The 26692-nt window shown below is 47.4% G+C and overlaps 1 protein-coding gene across 20 annotated transcripts in view; it reads right to left on the bottom strand.

The window, feature by feature from the left end:
- The window catches only part of EIF4G1 (eukaryotic translation initiation factor 4 gamma 1), an 81623-nt gene that overhangs the window by 44573 nt on the left and 10358 nt on the right, over nucleotides 1-26692 (bottom strand). For 6 of the 20 annotated variants that reach the window (XM_081007717.1, XM_081007732.1, XM_081007731.1 and 3 more), the window contains 6 exons: nucleotides 17451-17559; nucleotides 16936-17025; nucleotides 16474-16506; nucleotides 8093-8113; nucleotides 6636-6809; nucleotides 3898-3997 (listed from right to left, as the gene is read on the bottom strand). In XM_081007717.1, coding sequence (XP_080863843.1) covers nucleotides 3898-3997; nucleotides 6636-6809; nucleotides 8093-8113; nucleotides 16474-16506; nucleotides 16936-17025; nucleotides 17451-17525 — 493 coding nt within the window. In that variant the 5' untranslated portion in view covers nucleotides 17526-17559. Of the gene's footprint in view, nucleotides 1-3897; nucleotides 3998-6635; nucleotides 6810-8092; nucleotides 8114-16473; nucleotides 16507-16935; nucleotides 17026-17450; nucleotides 17560-21494; nucleotides 21759-26692 lie in introns of those variants that run through there. The other 14 variants (XM_081007736.1, XM_081007719.1, XM_081007737.1 and 11 more) reach the window with 9 other exon arrangements.

Genomic DNA, 26692 nt, shown 5'->3' with positions numbered 1-26692 from the left:
GAGGTCAGAACCCTTTCCTTCTTCTTCTTCTTCTTCTTTTTTTTTTGCTTTTTACAAACACTGACAGGTTATGGGCCCAGTGTTTCTGAGCATGTGCAGAGTGCAAAACGACTGACGGCATCTCAGCAGGGAGCTGGTGAGTCCTGGTGGTGCCTGGAGCCAGTGGCTGTGCGTTGGAGCAGTTGGTGGCAAGCTGTAACTGTCTGCAGTGACGCTGGAGCGGCTAGGATCTGAGGATCAGGAAAGCACTCAGCGTCGGCTACTGGAACAGCTTGAACTGCTGGAGGACCACAGTAGGCGACTCACAGAGCGGCTACACCAGTTGCCGAGCCAGGCGGGACCTGAGGGTCAACAGAGGCAGCAGCTAGAAGCCGGTGAGTGCCAGCCAGGACCATTCAGTCGGACTCTAAAGAGAGAGTCAGGAGAGATTGCTGGAGACCCCACAGAAGGGGCTCAGCAAGCACCAGCAGAGATGGCAGATTTCCAGTCTTCCCAAGTTGTAAATATTGGGGGAGGCATCCCTTTTGAACTTCTCTCAGAAAACAACTGGCTGAACTGGTCAATTAAAATACAGCAGTTGTTAAGGAGAGATGGACTATGGGACTGTGTTGAAACTGAGGTTTTGAGACAGGACTCTGCTGAGAAAAAACGGCTGGATGAAAAGGCCCGTGCCCAAATTATGCTGTGTTTGAGCAACTCTCAGTTATTGCATGTAGCAAATGCCAGCACAGCGTTTGAGTGCTGGAATTTATTAAGGGCAATGCATGTCAGAGAAACTGCTGGAACTATCATTTCTCTGACCAGAAGGCTGTTCAGGACTGTTATGAAGGAAGATGAGAGTTTGGCAACTCATCTTCAAATGCTGAAATCTCTGTTTCTTCAACTACAGCAGAGAGGTAAGCGTTATGATGAGACTGACCAAACCTACATTATCCTTTCAAGTTTGCCTGAAAGCTGGTTGCCTGTGAGGCAGAATATGGGAGCCTATCGCTAGCATGCAACGAAATCTTGTGGTTTATACAGATACTAAAAGATCTAGATTGTAGTAGATTTGCCTATCCAAGTGTATGAAGATAGTCAATCGTGCATTGCATTAGCGGGCTCGGAAATAATGAAATCCGCATCAAAACATATTGCTATCCATCATGCGAATGTAAGAGATTGTGTACAGAATGGGGTAATCAAACTGGAGTATTGTCAATCACAAGATAATATTGCTGATTTGTTTACCAAGCCTTTGCCAGCAACATGTCATAATGAATTGATGACAAAACTGGGTTTATGTATATAATGTATGTATGTATTGTTTCTGTTGGGGTTTTTCGCATTTAAGAAACAGAAGGGGTGTCACGGCTAAAATGGCCGCTGTTTCTTTAATGCAAATAAAGCTGGGTCAGCATGACTCAGCGGCCTGCAGCAGGTTGCATACATAGTGAGAAATGTTAGTTTGGTGCTGAGGCTGGTGTTTGGGTTGGTTAGTGCTGGTGTGTATTCAGTCGTGTTTTGCACAAGGACTTTTAAGAATAAAACTCTGCAAGGATATTCTCGTGGACTCTTTTGTGCCGACAAGGGTCCAAGGACCAGGCTGAGGAGACAAAGGGAGGTCAGAACCCTTTCCTTCTTCTTTTTTGCTTTTTACAAACACTGACAAAAATGAGTAAAATCAAGTCACCTGCTCGATGTCAATGCGCAGGGAGTTCCAAAGCATAGCCGCTGCCACACTAAATGACTGAGCTCTTACAAATGTGGAATGGGTATTCTGCGGCACCTGTAGTAGTGCCAGTTCCGTGTGGCCTGCTCCTATAAACATCGCTTCAAAATCACAGTGGAAGATCATACATTTTTCAAACACGCTTCCAATACAAAGAGCTCCCTGTGTGTAGTGTGAACTAGCACATGAAAAAGTTTTTTTCTGGGGGGACACATACCCCTAAACATTTTGTGAATCTTTGTACTTTTGTCCATTTACTGTATTTATTTTTCCCAATTTGAACTATAAAAATGGTGATTTTCTTGAGTCAAAACATTTTTAGGAAAAAAGCACTGCATAAACACACCTGCCCCACCCTGCACTCTTTCAAGTCCTGGTATCGGAGCCAGCATACAATGAATACCAGTTTCTGGGGCGCAACTGTGGGAGAGAGAGCCACTGCCTTCATAACCAGCTGATAGGACTCCCAAGGTGCATCTGGCAAGCAGCTGTAGGTAAGAGGATGCTGAACTAGAAAGCCCTTTGCTCAGACCTTCTTGTGATCTTAAATGGTGCTGTCCAGAACTCCAACAGACCTAATCATCTCACAGTTAACTCTGCTTTTATAGGGAAAGTGCTAAGAGTTTTCTGAACTTTTACATCAATTCACGTACGTTATATCTCAGCGATCCTTACAATGGCCCTTTAACGTAGGCCACAATTCTTCCCCCTTGCCCTGTAAAAAGGCAGAGAGGCTGACAGCAAAAAACGGCAGCTTGCCTCAGGCTATCGGCTATCTAGCAAGTTTATGGCTGAGACAACATCTGAACAGGGCAACTTGCTGTCTCATAGCTCAATCGCTTAATAACTATGCTGCAGTCTTTGCTTTCATACTAGCAAAGGTCTCTTTGACATACACACACAGGGAGGTTCTCATCTGCCCTCCCCAGAACCCGGTTCTTAAGGCCCTTAATTCTCATCCCCTACTGAAAATGGAACAATGACACAACTATTTGCAACTGCATCTACTATGTAATCTTGAGCCAATATACTCTCCTTCTACAGCGTCTCTCTTTGTCTAACCTTGCAACTAATTGGGATAGTGAGCACAGCCTACAATCATGCGCAGCCTACAATCTTGTCAAAAATCATAGGCTCAACCTCCTGGAACAAAAATCTCTTGCACCACTCAGTTTGCTTGTTTGTTAGCTAGATTTCCAGAGCACAGCCACAGAAAGGGAATAGACTAGCAGTCCAGAGGTAAGAATCCAACTACATGGGACTCCCCCAGTCTCTTCTGAAAACATATTTTGCTCAGTGATTAGATACTCCTGCACTTCCATATTCTAGTCTGAAGGGAGTGAGGGGCAGAGGAGAATCACTTGGAAAACACACACACACACGTGCGAATCAACAATCAGAAAGAACAGAAGCAATTTTGAATCGGGCTGTAACTGAACTAGTTTTATAATAATTTTCCAATCAGAACACTGGGTTGCTATTCAGTGAATTTGTAAAACTGGAAAACTAGATTTTTGGGCCAAATGTTTAGTGTAAATACTTTTATTGATGGTCCCTCCTGGATGCGGGACTTGAATTAGTTTCCTTGGTTCTGTGTTTTATTTAAGAGTTGGTCCCTAACCTGGGTAACGAACAGTGATGTAGAAGTGAATTCTTAACCACACTCAATTGGAGGCTTCCCACAATCGAGACCCTCCTTTCATTTTGCAGTTTAAGACCTAAGTCAAACTAGACTTCTCTCCCTCCCACAACATCCTCTCCCCCCACTCCACCCCAGATTTTCTTGACTGTGCGTGCCACTGAATGACTGCAGCAAAAGGAATTCTAACTTAATCAAGCAAGGAGAACATCAGTTGACTTCCACACTTTCACAGCAAGTAAAGCCACTGCTCAAGGCTAAACTGCAAAAGTGACTCGAGCCCAGAGACATCTTGCACATAGATGGAACTTGCAGAACAGGATCAAGAGCAGAAACACACTGGATGCCATCAGCGCTCAGTCGGGCAAAGAAAAAGCTGCTCCCACCCTGCAATTTTACACACCACCAAAATCACAGGATCTTAAAACTGGAAGGGACCCCAATGGAACTGGAAGTTCAACCCCCGGCAATGCTACAAACAGAACATGTAGTGATATATTTCCCACACACACACACCACACAATGACAGTCATACCCGTCCCCTTACCATAGGTGCCAAATTCTGTGGGGCTGGCTCCAGGGTAAAAGCTGGGGGCACCTGGCTGAACAGGATACTGCTGAGTCGGAACAACGTATGTGGAGCGGCCCTGGGTCAGAGAGGAAAAGGAAGAATAGGGTAGCAAGTAAGTGCCCGAGATTAAGCTTGGAGGAGGAAGACTTGACACAAATGGGATAGGGGTTGAAGTAATGCCCCAGTAATGTCCACCAGATCAAGAGGAGCGGGCCCATAAGCAAGGCCGCAATAAACACAGAGAACAAAAGACACCATCAACCCCACTAAGGGGCTCGTAAACCTGGGGAGACCAAGCTGCGGCTTTGCAAAGCTTACATCCAACCTCCCTAGAGGTGGTGAAGGCATTTTCTAACTAAAGGGGGCGTTTCCAAATTCTGGCTCTTTTGCATCCGCTTTAATGAGTCACGAAGCACCTGCTCATTCATCCCTTATCCAGTACTACATAACTCTATGCCCCATCCTAGATAAGGGTTGACACAGAAGCCACCTGATACCATTTGTCTACAGCCTTTCTGATCCTCCGCAGCTTCTCCCCACCAGCTTAAAAGCACTCTTATGATGGATGCTGGCATAAAGTGAGGCTGGAAGGTACCCAGTAGCTGGATACCCATTACCTGAAAGAATTACATGTGCAGCCTACTCACACACATATTCAACAACAACACCCCCAGATCAGTAGCCTCTCCACTGCACCATCTGGGGTGAAAATGTGGGAGTGGAGGGATCATAGTGTCCCAGGAGCATGGGTAGCTTCCATGGGCAACAATACGCTTGGAAGGGGGGGAGCAACTGCGGAACCCCAACAATATATTTTTAGGCACCAGACAAAAGCATTCATCTTCTTCCAGGCATTTGACTAATTAAACAATCCATGGCCTTTTAAAACGTAGAGGGAGCAGGAGTTGTTTTCGTTTGTTCCTATGTTTTTTGTGGTTTTATATTGTAAACCACCTTATGATACCTGGACGAAGGGCGGCATGGAAATTAAATAAATAGTAGACACATACCCCAGGAGAGCTTAGGGCTGCAAGTGGATCAGATCTCAAATTGATAAAAACAGTACGAGTGAAATAAATTGTCAACATCCTCTCTGTATACATTTTCACACAAGAATACACACCAGTTCAAAAGAAAACAGCAGCACGGTTTGTTTGTTTTATGGTGTGCCCAGGAGTTGATGCAGGCATCACCAATGAGAGATCCCCCCTGCCTTCCTGTACAAGTTAATGCTTTCTGAAAAACAAGGCTTGCCCTTTGCAGCTTTTGAAAAGACTTGTATTAAAACCAACCAGTAAGTCAGTAAGACTTGACTTAAATCGTTTTTTTACACAAAGACTCACTCTTGCTGGTATAATCTTAATATTTACAACCAGATGAAGGTTTCATTTTTGGAATAATAAAATTTCAGGGTAGTTTTTACTGTTATATCAAAAATTACTGATTTGGCTTTACTATTAGAAATACATAGACAGATAATTATGGAAATTGTGAGGTTTAGTAAGTTAACTGTTTATATTTGGACAACTTTTCTACTGTACTTTATTGGAAGGAGAAAAATAATCATTTCATTAATAACAATTTAAACAATTTATTTAACTCAAACAATAACATTATAGCATATGTATCCATGTTTGTTAACTGATGTGGTTAAACAATCTTTTTTTAAAAAAACTTAGACTTGAGTTTTAGCACACATGAAAAACTTAAAACAAATCCTTATTTCCTGATTAATAGCCTTTGGACTATAACATAACTTGAACAGAAAACTATCTTTAGAAAGATTTTTCATCCAAAAGCATTTTATTTTAAAAATCCGATTTAAATTTTTAAAAAGCCAATTTTAAAAAATCTGTTTTTTAAATCACTGATTTTTATCCACCCTGAAACCAACATTACATTTTAGATCCACTACCTGACAAAATCAGGGGTCACTTTTTTGTTTTTTGAGTTGATCAAAATGGTTTAAACTGATTAAACTTTGCAGCCCATACAGACATCATAGGTGCATCAAACCATTCTGAAACATGCACACACACAAAAATGTTCTCAGAGGTCATCCCTTAGTTCTGGGTGACTCACCCAAGCCCGGCCTTTCATGGTTTCCTGAAATGGTGGAAGATGCTATTTATTCAAACTCATTTGGGGTGAACGAGGAGGGAGAGGGCAGCATAATTAGCAGGTTACCCACCCCAAGCCCTAGGATAGTGTGGGTTACGTGTCCTATGAAGTAAATAGTTCACACGCAGGGTTGCAAGAGCAGTTTTGCTACCTCTTAAGCTCCTATCGCTCAATAAGCGGGACATGGATCACATCAGACATGCCAAATCTCTGCAACTGCCCCCTCTCATCAGGACTGTGGACATTTCCCTGCTGCTCCCAGGGCTTGCCAGAGCCCTGTTTCTGACCAGCATGTTTGCTAGGAATGTGTGCACATGCATAAGCGGGGTTACCATTAATCTTATTTTACGAAACAAGACAGCAGTGCCCATAGATAACCACAGGAAACGTTGGAGGCAGGAGGAGAGTGCTGGGGGTTAACAGGTACGCAGTCAAGGTGAGGGCGCCAGGAGTGAGGGTCCGAAGCCTGACCCACAACTCTATCAAGAGGCCCGAGGAAAAACAAGCCAGCAGCAGGCTCCCGGAGACAAGGCTTGCTTGGGAAAGTGCAAAGAGCTCTCCAGGTCTGCCCTCAGCCCCATTCTAGCCCTCACCTGCTGTCCAGGGATGTAGTAGCCTTGCGAAGCAGGGTAGGAGATCTGTGAGGGGATCATCATCACCTGGGAAGCAGCTGGATAAACATGAGTGGGTGGGCCAGGCCGAGCCGACGTATTACTCTGCACCCGGGAAGCACTTGTCGGAGGCTGGGCCCTGTTCTGGTAGAAATGCTTCAAGAGAGAGAGAGAGAGAAGAGAGAGGGGCATGCTTGGTTAGCAAGGCCTGGCCTGAGGAAACCCCAGAGACACAGCTGCCAGTCCCGTGTCCACCTCCCAAAAACTCTGGCTGTGGCTACGTGGAGAAGGTGGCGCACAAGAATCTGCCTGTACCCATAAAAGCATGGCACAGGGACTGCCAATGCCAAACCTGGATTCTCTGCAAACCAAGCCTTTTGTTTTCATTTCGAAGAACGAAAGCAAGTTTCGGGACCTGGAAGGCTGCAGAGAAAAACAAATGGCCAATTTCCACATGCCTTGCTCTGGTCTTCCAGACAGAAGGTTACAGGGTCTCTATGATAAGATGGCAGAGGCCACAATCCTCCAGCGGCCCTAGGCAGCAACCTAGTTTACCTGAAGGACCACTGTGAGAAACAGGAGAATGGTGGTGGGTTGGCACTTCCACCTCTTAAGAGTGGCCCACCACTTTGTCCACAAATAAAGCTGAAGGGGCAGAGAAAACGGTTCAATTTAGCCTGGGGTCTCCTGTTGCAGACCTTCAATGCTATACTGTTCTATGTGTGTAGGTCCTCCTTCGTCAAATAAGCATAACCAAAACTCAACAAAACAAACTCAATGCAAGATGTGCAGAGAGGATACATGATGCAAATTACCTTGACTACAAATGGGTCAAGTTTCTTCAAAACTCAAGATCAAATGATAGTTGACTACATCCAACAGGAACTGACAACACTAGGCAATTTCAAGCCTGGGTTGCCTCCCGAATTTCACAGAACTAACACATGAAGCTCATCTGCAGCCAACCTGGGGTTTCTAGAGGTGCTACGGCATATGCATACAAGCCCCAGGATGCAACGCAACATCACATGGGCAAGGCAAGGTAGCGGGTGGTGGGGAATAGAAGACAAGAGCAGTGAATTCTGCAACCCACAGAGCAAATATTTTTTAAGAAATTAAACAAGAGCAAGAGGATGTTCCAGAGGCAGCCAGATCTGTACAGAACATCTCCACCCCTTGCCAGGATGCAAAGGAAGCCCGTTATGGATCACGCCGATTCACGTGACTCTCTTTCTCAGCCCTCTGCACAATGAAAGTGGTACTCTAGCCAAGGAGTTGTGCTTCTCCCCATCTCCACAAAGACTGACCCTATATATTGACTTCTGTTAAAGTTGTGCACCGAGCTACGGATTGGAGACTAGAGTGGGCTCTAAGTGACTTGCGCCAACGCTCGGACCCTCCCGCTCCCAACCAGAGTAGGGTTATAGAAAAGGCATTACCTGAAGAGACCTGAATCCTCCCTGTTAGCAAGCACGCACGCGCGCACACGCACACAAGGAGAAAAGGGAGAGAGGAGAGAGACACACAGAGAAAGAGAAAGAGACAAGAGTTACCTACAGCCAGACAAGTTACCAGGCTCAGGGGAACAGCTGAATGCTGAGCAGGAAAGCAACAGCAGTGCCATGAGAAGGAAACTGGAATTGGCGGCGGGGGAAGGAGGAGGAGGAGGAGGAGGAGGAGGAGGAGGAGGAGGAGGAGGAGGAGGAGGAGGAGGCTCAAGGAAGAAAAGGGAAATAGGCTGGGATGCATGACCAGAGGCAAGAAAATGCCATCCTGGGGAACAACTCTGCTTGCAAAGTCCTTACACTACTTCCCACCAAGGGTTCAATGAAACTCTGAACCTGACTGCAGAAAAGTAAGTGTGTGTGTGTGTTTTGGGGAGGGTGTTGTTTGTCAAGCAGCTGGGCAGGCCAGAATGTGCAGCTGTGCTGCGTTCAGATCAGCTCATGAGTCACAAATGGTGCCGGCCTCCTTTACACTGACTGCCATGCTCTGCATTTAACTTGCAAGTGGTCCAGCCCTCACTTGCAAAGCGTTCTCCATCTCTGCATTTTGGCTCGTCTTCCTTCCCCTTGCCTCCTTCCCACTGGCTGCCAAGCTCATCTATATAATCTGCCTCCTTCTCACACTCACGTCCTAGCATCTCCTGCTCCGGCCTTTCGGCAGAGGCTGTCACAGCGCCCAAAACACTGCTGGCCCCGAGTAAGAACTCTGAACTAGGGATTTATCCGCAGTCTCCCCCATAATAGAGGCAACAAATCCTGTAACCTAGAAAAGAAGATATTGCAGTTTTTGCTGTTCTTATTACGGTTTTGTTTTCATTTTGGATTTTTAATGCTGTTAAATTGCCCTGTGGTGTTTGGGTGAAGGGCAGTGTGAATTTACTAATAATAACTATTTTATAATAATGTCTTTATTGGAGACACAGGGAAAGAGGAAGGGTGAAATGGCACATGTCACCTATGGCATCAGTTAATTGACTTGGAACACATCCTTGGGAACTTCAATGTAAGATGGGCGCCGGGCAGCACTCAAGAGTCATGGAAGTTGCTGAAAACATTAATCAAAAGTGTTCTTTACAAGTCCTACAAGAATATGCATCTGGGTGTAGCACCCCAGCACAGCGCTCTATGTGGGGCTTCCCTAGTGCTTGATCCAGAAGCTGCAGTTGGTGCAGAGTGCTGCAGCACAATTGCTGACAAGAATGAGGCCTTGTCAGCACGTAACAACTGTGTCCAGAGACCTGCACTGGCTGCCCATTTGCTACTGAGCCAAGTTCAAGGTGTTAGTATCAGAATATAAAGCCCGTAACAACTTGGGACCAGTTTGTCTATGAGATCGGCTTACACCACATATCCACGCGATCGCTTCAATGGCTGGAATTGGCACTATTGCAGATGCCACATAATATCCGTTCCACATTTGTAAGAACTTAATTGTTTACTGTGATAGCACCTATGTTTTGGAACTCACTGCCTATTGATAAATTTGCTGTAGTCTTTTTGGCACCTGCTAAAAACATTATTTAGATAAGGCTACACAGATGCTTAGAAAGTTGGGTAATTTTAATCTAGCATTTTAACATTTGCATGTTTTTACGTATTGTACATTTTTCTTGATTTTTAAAAAATCTTTTTGTAGAACTGCTCTGAAAGGTTCATTTAATTTTTTGAACTTTCTATTTCTGCTGAACTGTGCAAATACGGTTTTCCTCTTTATGTGATCCAACACTGTTTGCTCTCATTGACTGGAATTTGCACAACACTGGAAAGTGATCTTTGCACCAGGAAAAAGTGATTGCTTAAGGAAGTGATGGGATTTGTTTATTTTGGTGAGGCCAGCAGATACAGTATGAAAACGTAAGGAGATGTTTGCAGTTCAACTGCGCATTATACAGTGGTGCCCCGCAAGACGAATGCCTCGCAAGACGGAAAACCCGCTAGACGAAAGGGTTTTCCGTTTTTGAGTTGCTTCGCAGGACGAATTTCCCTATGGGCTTGCTTCGCAAGACGAAAATGTCTTGCGAGTCTTGAGATTTTTTTTTCGCTTTTCCCCCCCTTTATCTAATCCGCTAAGCCTTTAATAGCCTTTTAGCAGCTAATCCGCTAAGCCTTTAAGCCTTTAATAGCCGCTAAACCGCTAATAGCGCTAATCCGTTAAGCCGCTAATAGGGTTGCTTCGCAAGACGAAAAAACCACTAGACGAAGACTCTCGCGGAACGGATTAATTTCGTCTTGCGAGGCACCACTGTATAATGACAGCACTGCTGGAAATAGATGTATACAGATTTGAACGCAAGGTTCCTTTTCTTTGTATATGATTGGATATTTGCACAAATACTTTCAATTTTGTAATGAATAAATGGGAATAAATTATTTGTACGCCTCCTTCCAGCAACTGCTGCAGCCAAGCTGGTGCCAAACATTTTGCTCTGCTTTCCTTTGAACCACATCAGAGCCCAATAGAGGGGTCTTGTCATCTGGGCAGCCCAGGACCTCCATACACTCTGCCCAGGCTTGCACCCCAGGGAGGTCATTTTGGTGCTGCCAACAAAGTGGTTTGACTTCACCCCGGAGGTGCACTCCATTGTCTCTTGAGACAGACGGATGCCAACAAATGGGAAGGGGGGCAGAAAGAGGAGAAGCCAATAAAAGCCTTAACTGCTTTTACCTGAAGTATCCCCATGACTAAAATGTAAGAAGAGCCTTGTAGGGTCAGACCACAGAGCCATCTAGTCCAGCATCCTGTTCCTACATTGGCCAACCAATGGGAAACCTGCAACCAGGTGGAATCACACTATCCCTAAAATCTTTACCAGCAACTAGGATTCAGAGGCGTATTGCCTCCAACAGTGTAGGCAGAATGCAGCCAATGAGCCTTATCCTCCATGAATGAGCAGGTCTTGCTTGCTGGAACCCATGCCCCATTTCTGAAGGAAAGAAACACCTTTCAGCTGCCGTGCTCCCATCATCGTCATCATAATTTATTATTTATACCCCGCTCATCTGGCTGGGTTTCCCCAGCCACTCTGGGCGGCTTCCAACAGAATATTAAAATACAATAATCTATTAAACATTAAAAGCTTCCCTAAACGGGGCTGCCTTCAGATGTCTTCTAAAAGTCTGGTAGTTGTTTTTCCCTTTGACATCTGGTGGGAGGGCGTTCCACAGGGCGGGTGCCACTACCGAGAAGGCCCTCTGCCTGGGACTTCCGGGTTGGCGCCTCCGGCAATGGCGGAGCTCCTCCGTTCGGGAGGAACTTGCTCCGTGAAAAACAGGGTCTGACTGCCACGGCAAAGGTGGACACCCATTGAATTCACAAGCGGGAGAAGCTTGTGAACCTGGGATTCGGCTGGCACCTTTTGCGCCTCCCCTACTCACGGGGAAACCCTGTTTTGGGGATCCAGAGCGACGTGGGGTGAGTGGCGCGGTGCTTTGAATCGACTGCTTCTTTCACGGAGTGAAGCCGCATTGCTGTTGCCGGAGAGCGCTGACTTTTTCCTGTGGACAATTGGATTTTAAACAACTACTCGTGAGTAAAACGGAAAATTGGATTTTTAAATACTTTAATTTGGCACTGAAGCGGGAAGGTCATAAACAGGAAGTCCGCCTTCCGTTTTTGTAAATAGACTGAAGCAAAAACGTTACAAGTTAAAGTCTTTGAAAGCTTTTGGCAAAGGATTAAATTTCCATCGGTTTAAAATACAAAACCCCCCTTGGAAGCAGGAGAAGAGGGGGAAATTTTGGATCTAGTGAGCCTGCAGGAGAGAGTGAAAAATCAAATTACCACTGCTCTGAACCTGGGAACGGGCTGCCAGATGACGTTTGGAGAGAGTGCATTTGACAGAACGGATTTGACAGCTAGCTAAATAAGAGTAAGATACTGTTTCCATTGTCCTCCTCTGCGTTTAAAAAAGAGGAAAAGTAACTGAAAATTTATCTTTAATGCTTGAGTTGTGCCTGAAAGAACTGATACAAGTGGAGACTGTTTCCCTCTAGAGGGAGCTTTTGAAACTGTTACTGTAACTGGGGGATTTCCAGCTGCAGATAAGGATTCTGAGAACCAGAGAGTGACCTTGGACCATTTAGAAATGTTGACAGGAGAGGCCATTGTGACTGTTTTATGTAAAATAAGCTGTTTGCTGGGACAGCTTCACAAGAAGATGGATGATATAACTTTTAAAGTTGATAATTTGGAACAGAAGGTGACTAATTTGAGTCAAAAGGCGAACACCAACACAGAAATAATTCGGGACTTGGTACAGGAATCCATTTTGGCAGGACAAATGGTGGAGGAGAAGGAGGAGAAGGACAATGCTGCTGTTGTTGAACATAAAGTAATACAAGTGAGATCCGTGGCTTTACAGAAGCCAATTGAGGACTATAAGTTGAGGCCTTTTATGATTGAATCTAGGAAAAGTCAGACTCTGAGGAATGGATCCCGGCTTGGACGAAAGAAGGAAAGTTGGAAAGATCCCTCTATGCAGGGATTAACTGACTTTTGGGACATGGACTTGGGCCTGGAGGAGATTGAAGTTTTGGGGGCCTTTGGACTTCGAGGAATCTTGAAATATGCCCTGAAATACTTTATGGACTGTAGCTTTAACTATGGAAATTTGGCTGATCTGTTCAGAAGGAAGAAAAGGATTGACAGGTTGGAGTTTCCCCGAGATTTGCTCTTTAGCATTAAAGAAAATGAAGAAGACCTGCAGAAGGGACTTGGAAAAGAGTTAAGAGCCTCGGACATAAGATCACCAGGTTGATGGACTTTGTGGAGTTGACGGAAAGGACTGGCAGAATCCGAAACCAGGGAGAGGAGATGGTGGAAGAAGATTGGAAAATTTAAAGTTTATATATAGACTTATGGTAAAACTAATGAGTGATAGAAAAATGGTGGAATGATTTTTTATGGGCTTAGCAGAAATATTATAAGGAGTTAAGCATATATAAGTATTTTAGTTTTAATGGAAAATAAGGTTAAAAAATATGTTATTTACAATATGATAGAAAATGGAGAAAGATGGAAAGGATTTGCTGAAACAATTAATAGAAGTGGAATACAAAAAGGGAGGTGAGAGGAGGTCGAGGAAACAAGGGAATGAAAGATAGAGTACGGAAAAAGAGATGATGTATGTTTTTAAATTGTTTTTGTTTTGTTTCATTTAGGGTTAAGGTTAGGGAGTGGGGTTTGTTTAGCTTAGTTTAATGTGTTTAGTTTTGAGTTTAGGTTGTGTTTTGCATTGTTTATATATTGTATTGTATTGTTTTTTTTCTTTTTGCTTTTCTTCTTTGTCTTTTTTCTGTTTTTTTCTCTTTTTGTAATCTATAAAAGTAATAAATATTATTTTTTTATAAAAAAAAAAGAAGGCCCTCTGCCTGATTCCCTGTAATTTGGCTTCTCGAAGTGAGGGAACCGCCAGAAGGCCCTCGGCACTGGACCTCAGTGTCCGAGCAGAACGATGGAGGTGGAGACGCTCCTTCAGGTATACTGGACCGAGGCCGTTTAGGGCTTTAAAGGTCAGCACCAACACTTTGAATTGTCCTCGGAAACAAACTGGGAGCCAGTGCATAACACTATCTCAGTTTTCCAGCTTTCTAAACTCTTGGGTGGGCCCTCAAAAGATGGGAAGATGGGCGAGGGAGGGGAAGCTTTGGGATCACAAAGGAGGCCTTGTGTGGTTACGAAGGGCAAAGCCACCCTCAACCCCTTTCTAAGCACAGCCCAAATGAGCCATAACTGCAAATGTGTACTTGCATGCGCATGTGCACAGCCTTGAACCCAAAGCAGCTGGAGGCCTCAGTAGTTAGCAAAGTGGCAGTGCTGTGCAAATTGGAAGAGGTAAAGAGGGGAATTCAAACCCCAAGGGACAAGGGGCAATGTAGCAGAAGAGGAGATCACAGATGGGAGTGGGCTACCAGTGACCCACCAGCATATCTCGCCGTGACAAGGAACCTCTTGCCAAGCTACTTCTCATAGGCTTCATTAGCAACAGCCAGATCCATAGTGACGTCCCCAGAGGGCGGGGGGCAGACGTGAAGAATGGTAACAGCCCTGCTGCATCAGACCAAAGGCCAGTCTAACCTGCCCTCTGGTTTCCCAAAGAGGTCAACCATTGGGAAGCCACAAGTAGAACATGAGCACGATAGCTCTTGATCCCTAGCAGCTGGTATTCAGGAGCCAAATGCCTCTGATACTGGAGCTGCTATGCAGACATCCAGACTTGCAGCCACCGTGAGCCTTGTTCTCCACAGATTTTGTCCTATCCGCTCTAAAGCCATCCAAGCATTGAGGACAAGGGTTATTCTAGATAGTCATCAACATAGATGTCAGGTGGAGCTGCCTCCCCCTGCATCATCAACTTGCCACCTTGGGGCAGTCCCCTCTATGCACCCAGAAGGTCTCTTTACTCTGCAGTTCCTTAAGATGCTGGGCATGCAAACTGGAAAACTGCTAGAATGTGTAATTTAACACAGTGAATCAGTTCTGAACTAAGGGAACCAGTATTGAGTAGCAATAATTCTTAACAGGTCATCTTCAGAAACTGAACTGTGGAACAGAAGTATTCCCAGCTAATTTTTTATTTTTTTATTTTTAAATCTCACTCACTCTGACAACAGTACTGTAATACAGGCCAATATCATCTTCTCTGGAAGGCTGATATTGACAGGTGGTGGCTTCCTAAAGTCACACACTGAGATCATGGCAGAGGTGAAACCTGAAGTCCAGATTTCCTCATTCCCAGCCCAGTATTTTAGCAAGAGACACAGTAGGCCAGTGTTTCTCAAACTTGGGTCTCCTGCTGTTGTTGGACTACAACTCCCACCATCCTTGACCACTGGTCCTGCTAGCTAGGAATGATGGGAGCTGTAGTCCAGCAGCTGCTGGGGACCCAAGTTTAAGAAACACTGGAGTAGGGGATCTGAAGCGGTCCACAGATTCTCTACTGAAAAACCATGCTCCATGTTTTGTCCACTGTGGGTGTGTATGACACCCACGCAGCCAAAGACTGACTCAAGGAGTCAGGAGTTCTGACTAGGCACTGGGACACCAGCTTCAAATGAGAATACAATCTGAGGTCCAGCAAGGTTAGCACAGGGGCAGCCAAGATACAAATCTCTTCAGTTAGCATTACAGGTGCTATTTGACCACAAGTGGATTGGGCTCTTCAGAGTGAACCAATGAGGAGGAACGAGACCAGATTCAAAATCCTAGGTGACACCTTTTAAAAACTCCTAACCAAGCATGTAGGGTTACAGGAAACAGTTCCTGAATGTGTAACGTCTGGGAATGAGAGAGTCTATGGCTCTACATATTTTGCTGGACTAAAACGCCTATCACCCCCAATGAATGGGCCCTGATACGAGGGAACTACAACTATGTCTGGTGGTCCAGAGGTTCCCCACCCCTGGAATAAGACCTCCAACCTTTTTTGGGTCAGATCCTCTCAAAGTTAACAGTAACTGAAGCTTTCGAGAGAATGTCTGGGGGGCAACACTATGAAGCCTCGTCATCTCTCCATGGCAACTGGGGCAACTGGGGGGGGGGTGAGAAAGGAAAGCAAGCCAACAGTTCCGAAATGGTCCTAAAACCAATCTCTGGGCACAGACAGGCAGCTTGTTCCACAGGAAGGGAAGGGGTGGCACAGAACAAGGAAGAAGCAAGCAGAAGCAGCAGCAGCAGCAGCAGCAGGGAAGCAGCTGTCATGAGTCAGCATGTCATGCAAGTCACATGGGAAGGGGAGAGTCCTCTGCCTTGGACACTGCAGTCAAACAGACCCTAGCAGCCCGGTCACCCCTGGGATCAGCAGACACAGCCGAGCACCTGAGATATAGATTTGCCTTCCCATGTTTCATTTTCCTATTTGACTTAATTCATTTCCTCTCTGTGTGCTTTAAAATGCTTCTCTTTAGGAATGCAATTCATCCAGCACTTCAGAACATCCGGAACATCTCACGTCTATTATCGTGTGATCACTGCAACACCCCTGTAAGGTGTGGCTGGTGTCATTATCCTCTTACTGAAGACAGAGAGCTGAGGGCAAGTGAGTGCAGCTTGCCTTGGGCCACCTGACGACCTCAGGCAGCAGCCAAAAATTTTGGACCAGGGGCTTCACAGCTTATGTCTTTTACAGCATGTGCACCACACATCTCGGGCTGTTCTTGCCTTGCCAGCCAGGACAAATGACCAGCAGCCTCTACACTTCTCCAGCCAGTTTCCCTGCAGTGTCCAAGGAAACCCCCTCCCCAACGTAGATGCACCCCAGCCCAGCCCCGGATTGCATACACAGCATGCGGTGAAGGGAGTAGAGAAGGGTTAGTACCTGCTGATGTAAAGCACGAGGCCCTGCTGGAAACTAAGACAGGAAAGAGCGAGGGGAGAGGAGACAAGAGCAGAACATCACTAACAGAAACAAGCATCCCCCCCGCCACCGCCACCAACTCACGCCTCGGAGTTATCTAGTTGCCCTACCTGCCTTCTCAGAACCCCCCCAACCCCCCACTGTGCGAGGACCAAGGATAGGGCAGTTTCCACCACACCTCTGCCTTCATGGCTGTCTCAGCTGCGCTCACCCAAACAGACATATCCACCCAGCATGTGCTGCAGATGAACTCCTGAGTCAGCGGCGCCTGCAGACGGAGTCAGCCTCCAGGACTCCCTTTGCCCGGCAATCCCCGAGCCACATGGAAGAACCTGTTTGGCAGCCCCTCAGAGAAGGCCTGGCTGCCACCCCAGAGATCTCGCGGCCGAAGAGCAGCAGTGGCAAGAGCGGCCACCCCCTTACCTGTCGAGGTTGGGAAGGCGTATTCATTTGGGTAGCTTGCGCTGGGTTAAAAACCACAGGTGCCGTCTGGCCAGGAGGAAATGCTGACTGCTGGGGGAGGGGGAGAAGGGAGGAAGAGGAAGTTAGCAGCTTCCGTAGCTGCCCCCAACCCACACCCAAACCCCACCCTCTAGAGAGCAAGATTGGGGTGCGTGGAAAATTTGTGCGAACACTCAGCGCACCCAGAGAGCCTAAGGCAAACTTTGCAAAGGGGGCTCAAGAGGGTCGTCCAATCAAATCCTGCCTTGCAAGGTTGTTTGGACCCACAGTGCAGAACTGACCCACAAGCAAAAGGCAAGAGAAATGCAGAAAGGTGTGCATGTGTGTGTGTGTGTGGGACAACTTGTGTTGAAGAGGAGCCACCAGAGAAGACAGAGCAGCCAATGGAGGTTGCGAACGGGGAAAAGATGATAGTTTTTATTACGTGTTGTAAAACAGAGGGGGACATGGCAGCTTGGAAGGGAGAATCGTTTTACCTGTGGAAGTCCAGGAGAGGGGGAGGGGTGTGGGGCTGATGGGGTTCCTCCTGAGGGCTGTGGAGTTTTGTTCATTTCACGTGGTGCTGCATAAGGATCCCCTTGCTACCTGTTGACATAGAGAAAAAGAGGCATGGTAAAAACAAGCATGGAAGGAACGCAACACAACTAGAGGCGGAGGGGAAAATTCCAAGCTAAAACTGGACCCGGCAGCAGAATGGAAGGGCAAACAGAAGCAGCCCAAACAAGGATGGATTGTCAGCCCTCCAGACCGCACTTCCAAGTAGCATGAGTGCCATTGCACGGACAGATCTCATAGCGCCGCATGACGATTGGATCAGAGAAGAAATGGAACAGCAGCAACTTCAGGCAAAATTCAGGGGAGGGGCTATAACGGATGTTGCCAATGAGAGTCCCAGAGGACTCCTAGGCAACTGCATCTTTTGGTACCAAGATAAATAGCCAGCCCATGTACCTTTATGCTTGTACGCACTTTTTTAGTGGTGCAGCCCCCACCCCACTGTAGACTCGCTCCCTAACCTTATGCCTGTGCATCCTTAGGCAGCTTGATGTTCATCTAGTGCAGAGTGCCTTGGCTTAAATTTCACCTGAAGATGCTCTGTATTGCTACAGAGACACCCACATGGGCCTCCAGCAGCCACACACCTAGTTCCTCCATCTGTTTTAGTGTACAACTTCCATCAGTTGTGCTGCTTGGGGCTGATTGGAGGGCACCTAGGAAGTGCAGGTATCCATTTGCAACTGAAACATTATAATATATGCATATATATATATATATATATATATAATCAGGTTTCTAGCCACCATGCCTGCAACAACTATGAATGAGGAAGGGGGACCTTCTGAACCCTCATTAGTACCCATAATTCCCAGAGAAACATAGGGCTATCTGATGAATGGCTTCTGTCTTCCTTTCTTCTATGTCTCCTGCTTCTTAAGAAGCTTTTTCAAAAAGTTATCTCCCACCTGCCCAAACACAGTATCTGGGGGGAAATATTGACTTTTTAAAAATTCTGGGCACAAAACCTTGCCAGCTTGCATTCAGCCCTAAGTTAATCATCTCTCTCACAAAAACCCAACAACTCTCAGATGAAAAGTTGCTGCGGTAGTGTCAAAAGGGTCTCAAATTGGCTGTAAACTGCACTCTTCTATCCCAATTCACCTGAAAGGCATCCAGCAGAGAAGCTGAGATCAATCCCACCCAGTCCTTGAAAGCAAAGCAGCACCACACAATGAAAGATTCACATTAAAGCGCATCAAAGAGGCACCCAACGAAAAGATGCACTTAGAGATGTGCAGTATGTAGAATGCCTTTGGACCAATGTCGGAGCCAAGTCTCTCTGGGTAAGCTGAAGGATGGAGGTTATCCAAGACCCCCGTATGTCTTGAATGCAACTGCTAAGGTGCCGCAGTTTGTTCCACTGATCTATATGGGATATGGATGCATGGGGCTATCAGGGCAGCTATCATGCATGTCTCTGGCCCCACTTGCGGCCACAGTAAGAAACCATTTTGAGAACCACCCACCTAAGACCCAGACTCTGAATTGATTCCAACTCTACTCTCTATCGACTCTTGCTGGCCATTAGACTGTATACAAATAATGCGAAGAAGTCAACCCATTTTCACGGCCTTGGCCTTTGCTCTGGGGCCTTCCACCATACAGGCATCCCTCCACCTCCCATGTGATTGCATATACACATGGTGCCAGGAAATAAATAAATGGAAATGGTGAGAGAGAGCTGGAAAGTCCTCGGGGTTCATCAGGAGAACCTCTCTGGAGCCCAGAGACTTTGTTTACACTGTTCATTCTCCCCGCCAACAGCTCTCACATAGGGTAGTGCAGCAGCACCCACCACTTCCCCACACGGCCTCCACCCAACCCCGGAGCTTCAACTCTAGATATTTTGGCTGGCCAGCCAAGGACTTCCACAGCGTTTTCTGCCTCCAAACCAGACACACAAATCCAATGCACCATGGTGATCCCCACTACCCCCTCGCAACACGTCCTCCCCATTTTCTCGGTCACTACAAGGGGCAAGTGGGTGCCCCTCACACATTTTCTGCAGAGGTAGCATGCCAGCTCTTCTTGCTATTGTGCTCCCTAGTGCAATAGGCCAAGTCAAAAAGGAACCGTGTTGCAAGCCCACCCAGCATATTATATGACAAAGCAGCTAAATTCACCTGGGTGGGAATGAGGAGGAAACATCTGAGCAGCCAGTTCCAACAAAGGACAAGAAAAGACCCCCGTCCCATCCCAGGTTTGCTCCACCAAGTGCCTGCTTGGGCTAAGGTGGGTTTAGAAGCCTCCTAATGGTCTACAGCATGGACCGGATCCGACCCAACCGCCTTCTAAATCCAGCCCACGGATGGTCCAGGAATCAGTGTGTTTTTACATGAGTTGAATGTATCCTTTTATTTAAAATGCATCTCTGGGTTATTTGTGGGGCCTAGGAATTTGTTCACCCCCTCCCCAAAATATAGTCCAGCCCCCCACAAGGTCTGAGGGACAGTGGACCAGCCCCCTGCTGAAAAAGTTTGCTGACCCCTGGTCTACAGGCCTCAGCCTAAGCAAGGGCTAACTGGCTGCGGTTTTCACAAGCACACGCAGATGGGTGAAGGTGCATAGGCCAGGGTGGCAAGGCAGAGGGAACGTCTTCCAGGACGCCAGGCAGTAAACAGTCCTACAGCTGCCCTGTGGAACCTTATGGGAATAGGATCCCTTTGGTCTGGACAGGGGCAGTGCCCTCTCCAGCACAAAGCAAGGTAGAGCCACTCTACCCAAACAGACCCAGAGACCTGGCGTAACCTGACCCTTGGGCTGCTGCTGCCAGTGTTTAAGGCGACTAAAGACTTTGGGAGAGAGGAGGAAACGTACGCAATGCAAAGGAGGCAAAAAACCTAGACAGGATCAGGAGGCTTCTGCAGGGCTCCAGTTCAGCACACAAGAACAGCGTGGCCAGATATTTGTGGGGGGCCTTGCCGAGGGCACCCTTTCCCAGGGCATTGGCAACAACAACAATAAAAAAACTTAAGTATATGTGGTGGTCCTGGGTGTGGGTGGCACATCAGCACCAATTTCTTCACCTCTGCTCAGAATTAGAGCCACCAGTTCTCATACTTCCCTTCTCCCCAGTATCCTCAGCCCTTACTAAAACGGGATACGTTTTTTTTAAGGACCATAATTTAGTACATACTACGTTTCTGTGTATGTGTGTGTGTGTGTGTGTGTGTGTGCGCACACGCAGATTTAGGAGAGGGGGAGCAGCTGAAGCTGCACAGACCACAACTGCACAGTTTGCAACAATTATCCCCCCCCCCCACCTTTGAGCATCTAGACACAGTGTGGTGCAGCATCACGCAGACAGGCAAGGAGGGAGCATGCAGCAGCCCTTCCTATAGGAAGCAGCTCCACACAGCCTGATGGGGCCACGTCTACCAGGAGACACCACCCCAAACGGTTCTCAATTTTCCAGACATGGAAACAGAAGCACCCCCACACCTCTTGCAAAACCAAACTGCAGGGACAGCCATGCTCCCAGAAAGAGAAGGAGCCAGCCCAAAAAAACTGAAGCCAGAGGCCCCAGAGGAGGTGCAGGGAGCTGGATCGTTGCTTTAGGGGAGGCCCAGCTGAAGTAGCTAGTCTCCCCTGAAAAGCCCACGCGAAGTTTTGCAGACAGTCAGCACCACCCCAAGGTCTGGGGAGAGGCAACTGCGAGCATGAGTCGTTTCCCCGGCTCTCCAAATATGCCCAGTTAATTCTTTAGGCAGGCCAGCTCCCGTGCCAAGCACCCTTCCCTCCCCAGGCTGAGGCATTCTCGAAGAGCAGGCCCAACCCTAACCAACACCGGCAACGAAGAAAAGATATTTGCTATGCAATTCCTTTCCTCCACCCACCCTGCTCCATGCCACCCCCTTCCCAAAACGGGGGCAAGCAGAAAGTCGAGGTCTCAATGTGGAACAGCCTCCCCACCTCACCCCGCCATCCTCAAAACATGCACAGAAAAGATGCAAAATACTCACCCCTAAGTAGGAAAAACCCCAGGCCAGTTTTGCAAGCAGCTGAGACTTTTCATCTGCCAGACTTTGAGAAAACGACAGAGGGTGGTTGGGTGGAGTGGGGGGGGGGGGGAGAGAATATCAGCCTGCAAACCTGCTGGTGAGCGGCATGGAGGGTCGGGCTTGCCAAACATGGGCAAGGCAGGGGACAGCCCCCCACCCCCACCCTGGGAAGGCCAGGAACATGAGTGCCGGGAGCTGCCGGTGGTGTCAGATCGCAGAGTCTGCTGCACTGCAGAGACACCGAGACAGGGAGAGGAGAGAGGCAGGCTGAAGAGAACCAGGGAGCACCCAAAACCCCACCCACAGTCACAGCCATTCGGCCCCAGCACTGCCCAAACCAGTCGGAGAAAATCCCACGCCTACACGCCTGAGTCACTCGCGTTGCACAGGCAAGAGGAGGAAGGAGGCAGGCTCCTGGCCCAGCCCAGCCCAGCCTCTTCTCTCCTGGCAGGACCAAGCAACCAGGCACCCACCTGTGCTGCCAATGCAGGCACGAGACAGACAGCAGAGGAAGTCTGGGTGCTGCACCATTTCGCGGTGCCTACACCCACAGGAAGCCTCCCTGCGCCCGGGAAGGCGCCCTGCCTCACCCCATCCCGAAGTGCAGAAGACGCAGGCCAAGGAGAGAGAACTGCACACCCTTCAGACTCTGCCCTTCAAAATCAGCAAGAGCAGCAGTGGCTGGAATGGGGAGGGGGCAGCAAGAGGCAGCCACACTTGCCTTAAGAGGGAGAGGAGTAAAGCAGCTAAGGGAATTTGCAAAGCAGCAGCCCTAGTGGGGTTTTTTTTGGGGGGGGGGGGTTGACTGGTGCAGCTCCTGTCTCAGTACTTCACTAGCTGGGCCTGGGACACTTGGGGTTGCATGTCCCACGACAACTATAAACACAGCGTGGTTTCAGGCAAGGATCAACCCCAGACTCAGTTCCCCATCTGAAAACTGGGAACAGCAGCGACCCATGCGCCGGCTTGCACAACAGAAGACTGCCGTACGTTCTGGGAACTTATAGGAATCACTTAAGCAATTACCAGAAGGTACCATTTTCTCAATGCCTTCTCTCAAACAACCTTCTCCCACCAACAACAGATGGCTTCTCGTAGCCAAGCAGGCTTCATGAATCTACCTGTAAATAACAGTTCAAGACCAGGTGTGTAGCCTAGGAATCATTTTGGACTCACAGCTCTCCACTTCTGTGTCCAGGGCCACTGTCTACCAGCTCCATCAGAGACGCTACCTGCCTATGCACTGTCTCACCAGAGTGGTGCATGCTCTGGCTATCCCTCGTTTGGACTACTGCAATGCACTCTATGCGGGGCTACCCTTGAAGGCGATTTGGAAACTACAATTAAGCCAGAATTCGACAGCTAGACTGGTGACTAGGAACAGACGCTGGGACCATATAACACCAGTCCTGAAATATCTACACTGGCTCCCAGTATGTTTCTGAGCAAAATTCAAAGTATTGGTGCTGACCTTTAAATCCCTAAATGGCTTTGGCCTTGTATACCTGAAGCAGCGCCTCCACCCCCATTGTTCAGCCCAGAATCACACTGAGGTCCACCTCAGAGGACTTTCTGGCAGTCCCCTCACTGCGAGAAGTGAGGTTACAGGGAACCAGGCAGAGGGGCTTCTCGGCAGTGGTGCCCTCCCTATGGAAACTCCGCAAAACTGGAAGTGGTGTCCCAGTTTGCAAACTTTACCTCAGTCTAAGAACGGAATATGAACGGTGGAAGAGCACCAGCGGCAGGAGGCCTCATTAGGGAAAGGGCGCCTCGGTTTAAGAATCATTTCAGTTTAAGAAAGGACTTCGGGTTTTGCGCAGTTTGTAAACTGAATAGTTCATAAACAGGGCTGTTCTTAAATTGAGGTATCACTGCATAGGGAAGTTTTTACTTTGTTGGATGTTTTGATTTGTTGGAATCTGTTCAGAATGGCTGGAACAACCCAGTCAGAAGGGCAACATATTATTAATAATAATAATAATAATAATAATAATAATAATAATTAGATGCACAAGGAAAGTCTGAAAGCCGCATTCCCATGCTCAAATCCCTACAGAAAACCTCAGAACCCGATGCCTTACAGAGGCAAACTCTCTTCACATGAGACAAAAGACCTCCCCTTTTACACACACACACACACACACACACACACACACAAAGGGACAAGCCAACAGCAGAATCAACATTGCAAATACATCACATCAGTCTGCTTTAGGCCTGAACCCAACACAGAATGCATGAAACAGACAGCACCACACACTGCACACATGCACAGAACTACAGCCCAAGCCACAATTGAAGCATTGACAACAATGCTCTTTTTCTCCCCAATGGCCAGTCACCACTTCTTTCTTTGGTCCCATCGAATGGGCCAATGTTTCTCAAACAAGGCCAAGAAGGGGAGTTTGGGGAAGGTGGGAAAGGTAGCTCAGTCAATAAAGCACGAGTCTCTTAGTCTCAGGGTGCTGGGTTTGAGCCCCACATTGCGCAAAAAAATTCCTGCATTGCAGAGGGTTGGACCAGATGATCCTTGTGGTGCCTCCTAACTCAGAACACAGTTCTTCATTAGCATATCTGAATACTTAAGACTTAAGGTATTTCACAGTTTGGGTTGCAACCACACTGAGTCCCTGCTTAAGACATCTCAGGTCTAGAGCATTCAAGCTCCACATGGAAGGGTGCAAGACAAAAACTCAGGAGCAGCAAGAGACAGTACACTAAATACATTTTGGAAAGTGAGGACATCAGGACCTGTGTCTGAGAGAAACCCGAGAAGATGGAGGTTCTGTGGGTGGGTGGTTCCTGTGTCCGGGAATTAGGTAGGTAACCAGTTATGAGAGGAGTTGCACAACCCTGAAGGAACAGGTTTGTAGCCTGGGAGAACTCATGAACTCCAACATGTTACTGGAATCTCAAGTGGCTTCTGTGGTTAGGACTGCTTATGCCCAACTTAGGTTGTTTCACCAGCTATGGAAGTTCCTGGACCAGCCCAATCTCAGGTGACCTCCCACCTGAACCACTGCATTGCACTCTATATGGGGCTGCCCCACGTCCAGAGACTGCAGCCAGCATAGAGTGTGACTGCCAGGTTGGCAAGTGGTCCAACCTGTTGGGATCCCTTGCCACCAGTCCTCCACTGCCTACCAATGAGCTACCGTGTTAGCACTAAAAGGTTTTGGACTCAAGTTCTTTAAAGAGCGGCTGCCCCAGTATCACCCACTTTGGGGCCCTACACTTGGCAGGGGAAGCCAACTTGGTGGTGGCATGCGGTTGGCATTGACAGGGCCTTCTCGGTGGCACTTCTCCATTTGGGGAGTGCCCTTCCTGGTGAGGCGTGTAGGTATTCCTTATTAGTCACATCTAGGAGGAATTTTAAAGCGCTCCAGCCTACTTAGGCATTTAATGGCTAAAAGATAACATTCCCAGCAACCCTGAAATTATCAGCTGTGAGATTAGGCGACCGTTTTCAACTATGCTTTTATTTTTTAACTGTTTTATCGCTGCTGTGTTTGCAGCCCTGATATCCTTTGAAGGAAGGGCATGATATAAATGGAAAAAGTTGTCCAAAATATTGCAGGGTTGGGAGGAGAAGAAAAGGCTCCGCTACCATCACCAAGGGTAACCATTAAGATGTTAGCACCAATCCACAAAGATCATTGCCGTCAAAGGGATACGCAGGTCATATTTTTGAAGGGAGCTATTCCAGGACTTTGACCCAACTGCTACCCCAAGCAGTGGGTCCTCCTCTCTCCTGTATTGGAAGGAAAAGACACACTGCTCCCCACAAAAGCCGGCCAGCTGGCTGCTGGCGAATTCACAAGCACCCAAGACTTCAGCCACTCAAGGTCTGCCGGCATCATATCGATTAGCATGGCCAAGCCCATTAAACAAACACATCAAAGGTTAAAGAGTGCCAAAGCAGGGAGGCGGAGACTTAACAAGAGGCAGCTCCCTTGTGCTCCAGGGTCCATTAGCACATCAAGGAACAAATGGGAGGAGCAGATAACCATTCCCTCCCCAGCCCCCTTTTTCAGCTATGAATGCTTTTTTCCACCCAGCTTCACCACACCCATGACTGGAGATGACTGGAGCTCACCTCCTTCCTAACAAGCTTTGGAATTAAGAACTCTACTTGCCACATCCCCCCTCTTTATTCCTTGTCAACATCCTGGCTCTTCCTGTCCAGTTAAGACCAGCAATAGCTCAGTCAGTAGGGCACAAGCATGAGACCCTTTAATCTCAGGGTTGTGGGTTCGAGCCTCACATTGGGCATTGCAGGGGGTTGGACTAGATGACCCTCATGGTGCCTTCTACAATTCTCTGATTCCCCCTCTTCTGTCTCCAGATGCTGGCCCTTCCCTGCAAGGGCAGCACAGGGACCAAGCAGCAGCGGACCTTATTGCCACCAGATCCAAATCACACCCGTGCCGGGAATTTGTTGCGTTTTCTGCAAGTCCTCCCATCAGCCACGCATTGGTAGTAATTCTGGCCTACCCTGACAGGATTGCCGCAAAATTGCTGAGGTGCTGAATGCAAAACACCTTTTCCAAATTCTAAACTTTTACAAAAATGCTAAGGTTTGCTGTTGGTGTAGATCTCCTTCCTTTAAAAAAAAAAAACAACCCAAACCCTAATTGCCAACCAAAGCAAAGCAGCAAGTGAGACAACACCCACATGCGGGAAAAGGAAACTTCCCCGACCTGTTTGTCAGAGTTGGGGTCCAATGATGATGCAAGCACCTCTGGGAAGATACCACAGTGGCACTGGCTATTTCACTGGCAAAAATCAATAGCCACTCTGACCTTAGGCTGCCCAAATGCTCCCAAACTTGAGAAATCAAAAGCAGGTCAGTCTGCATGGACTAGGTCACCAGCCATCACAAACTACACCCCATTTGGGGGCGGGCATGGGTGAGAGGCACATTAGAATCTTCTTCTGCCAAATGAACTATGAGGTTCCAAAATTCACCTTGATATATCATGATCAGTACTTGCCGATCGAAGGGAAGCGGTGCAAGGCATCTCTGATCTTGCTCCGGGGGGCTTGTCTTTATGCTTCAATGGACAGAACTATGATCCCCAGGAGAAAAGGCTATTTTCAGTAAAATGGTATGGGAATTTCCCACTTATGTTTTCAGAAACTGAGAGCAAGGCTCTATG

This window comes from Podarcis pityusensis, assembly GCF_964106645.2.
Source record: "Podarcis pityusensis genome assembly, chromosome: 5".
Classification (NCBI taxonomy): domain Eukaryota; kingdom Metazoa; phylum Chordata; class Lepidosauria; order Squamata; family Lacertidae; genus Podarcis; species Podarcis pityusensis.
This window is presented reverse-complemented; position numbering and strand designations above follow the sequence as displayed.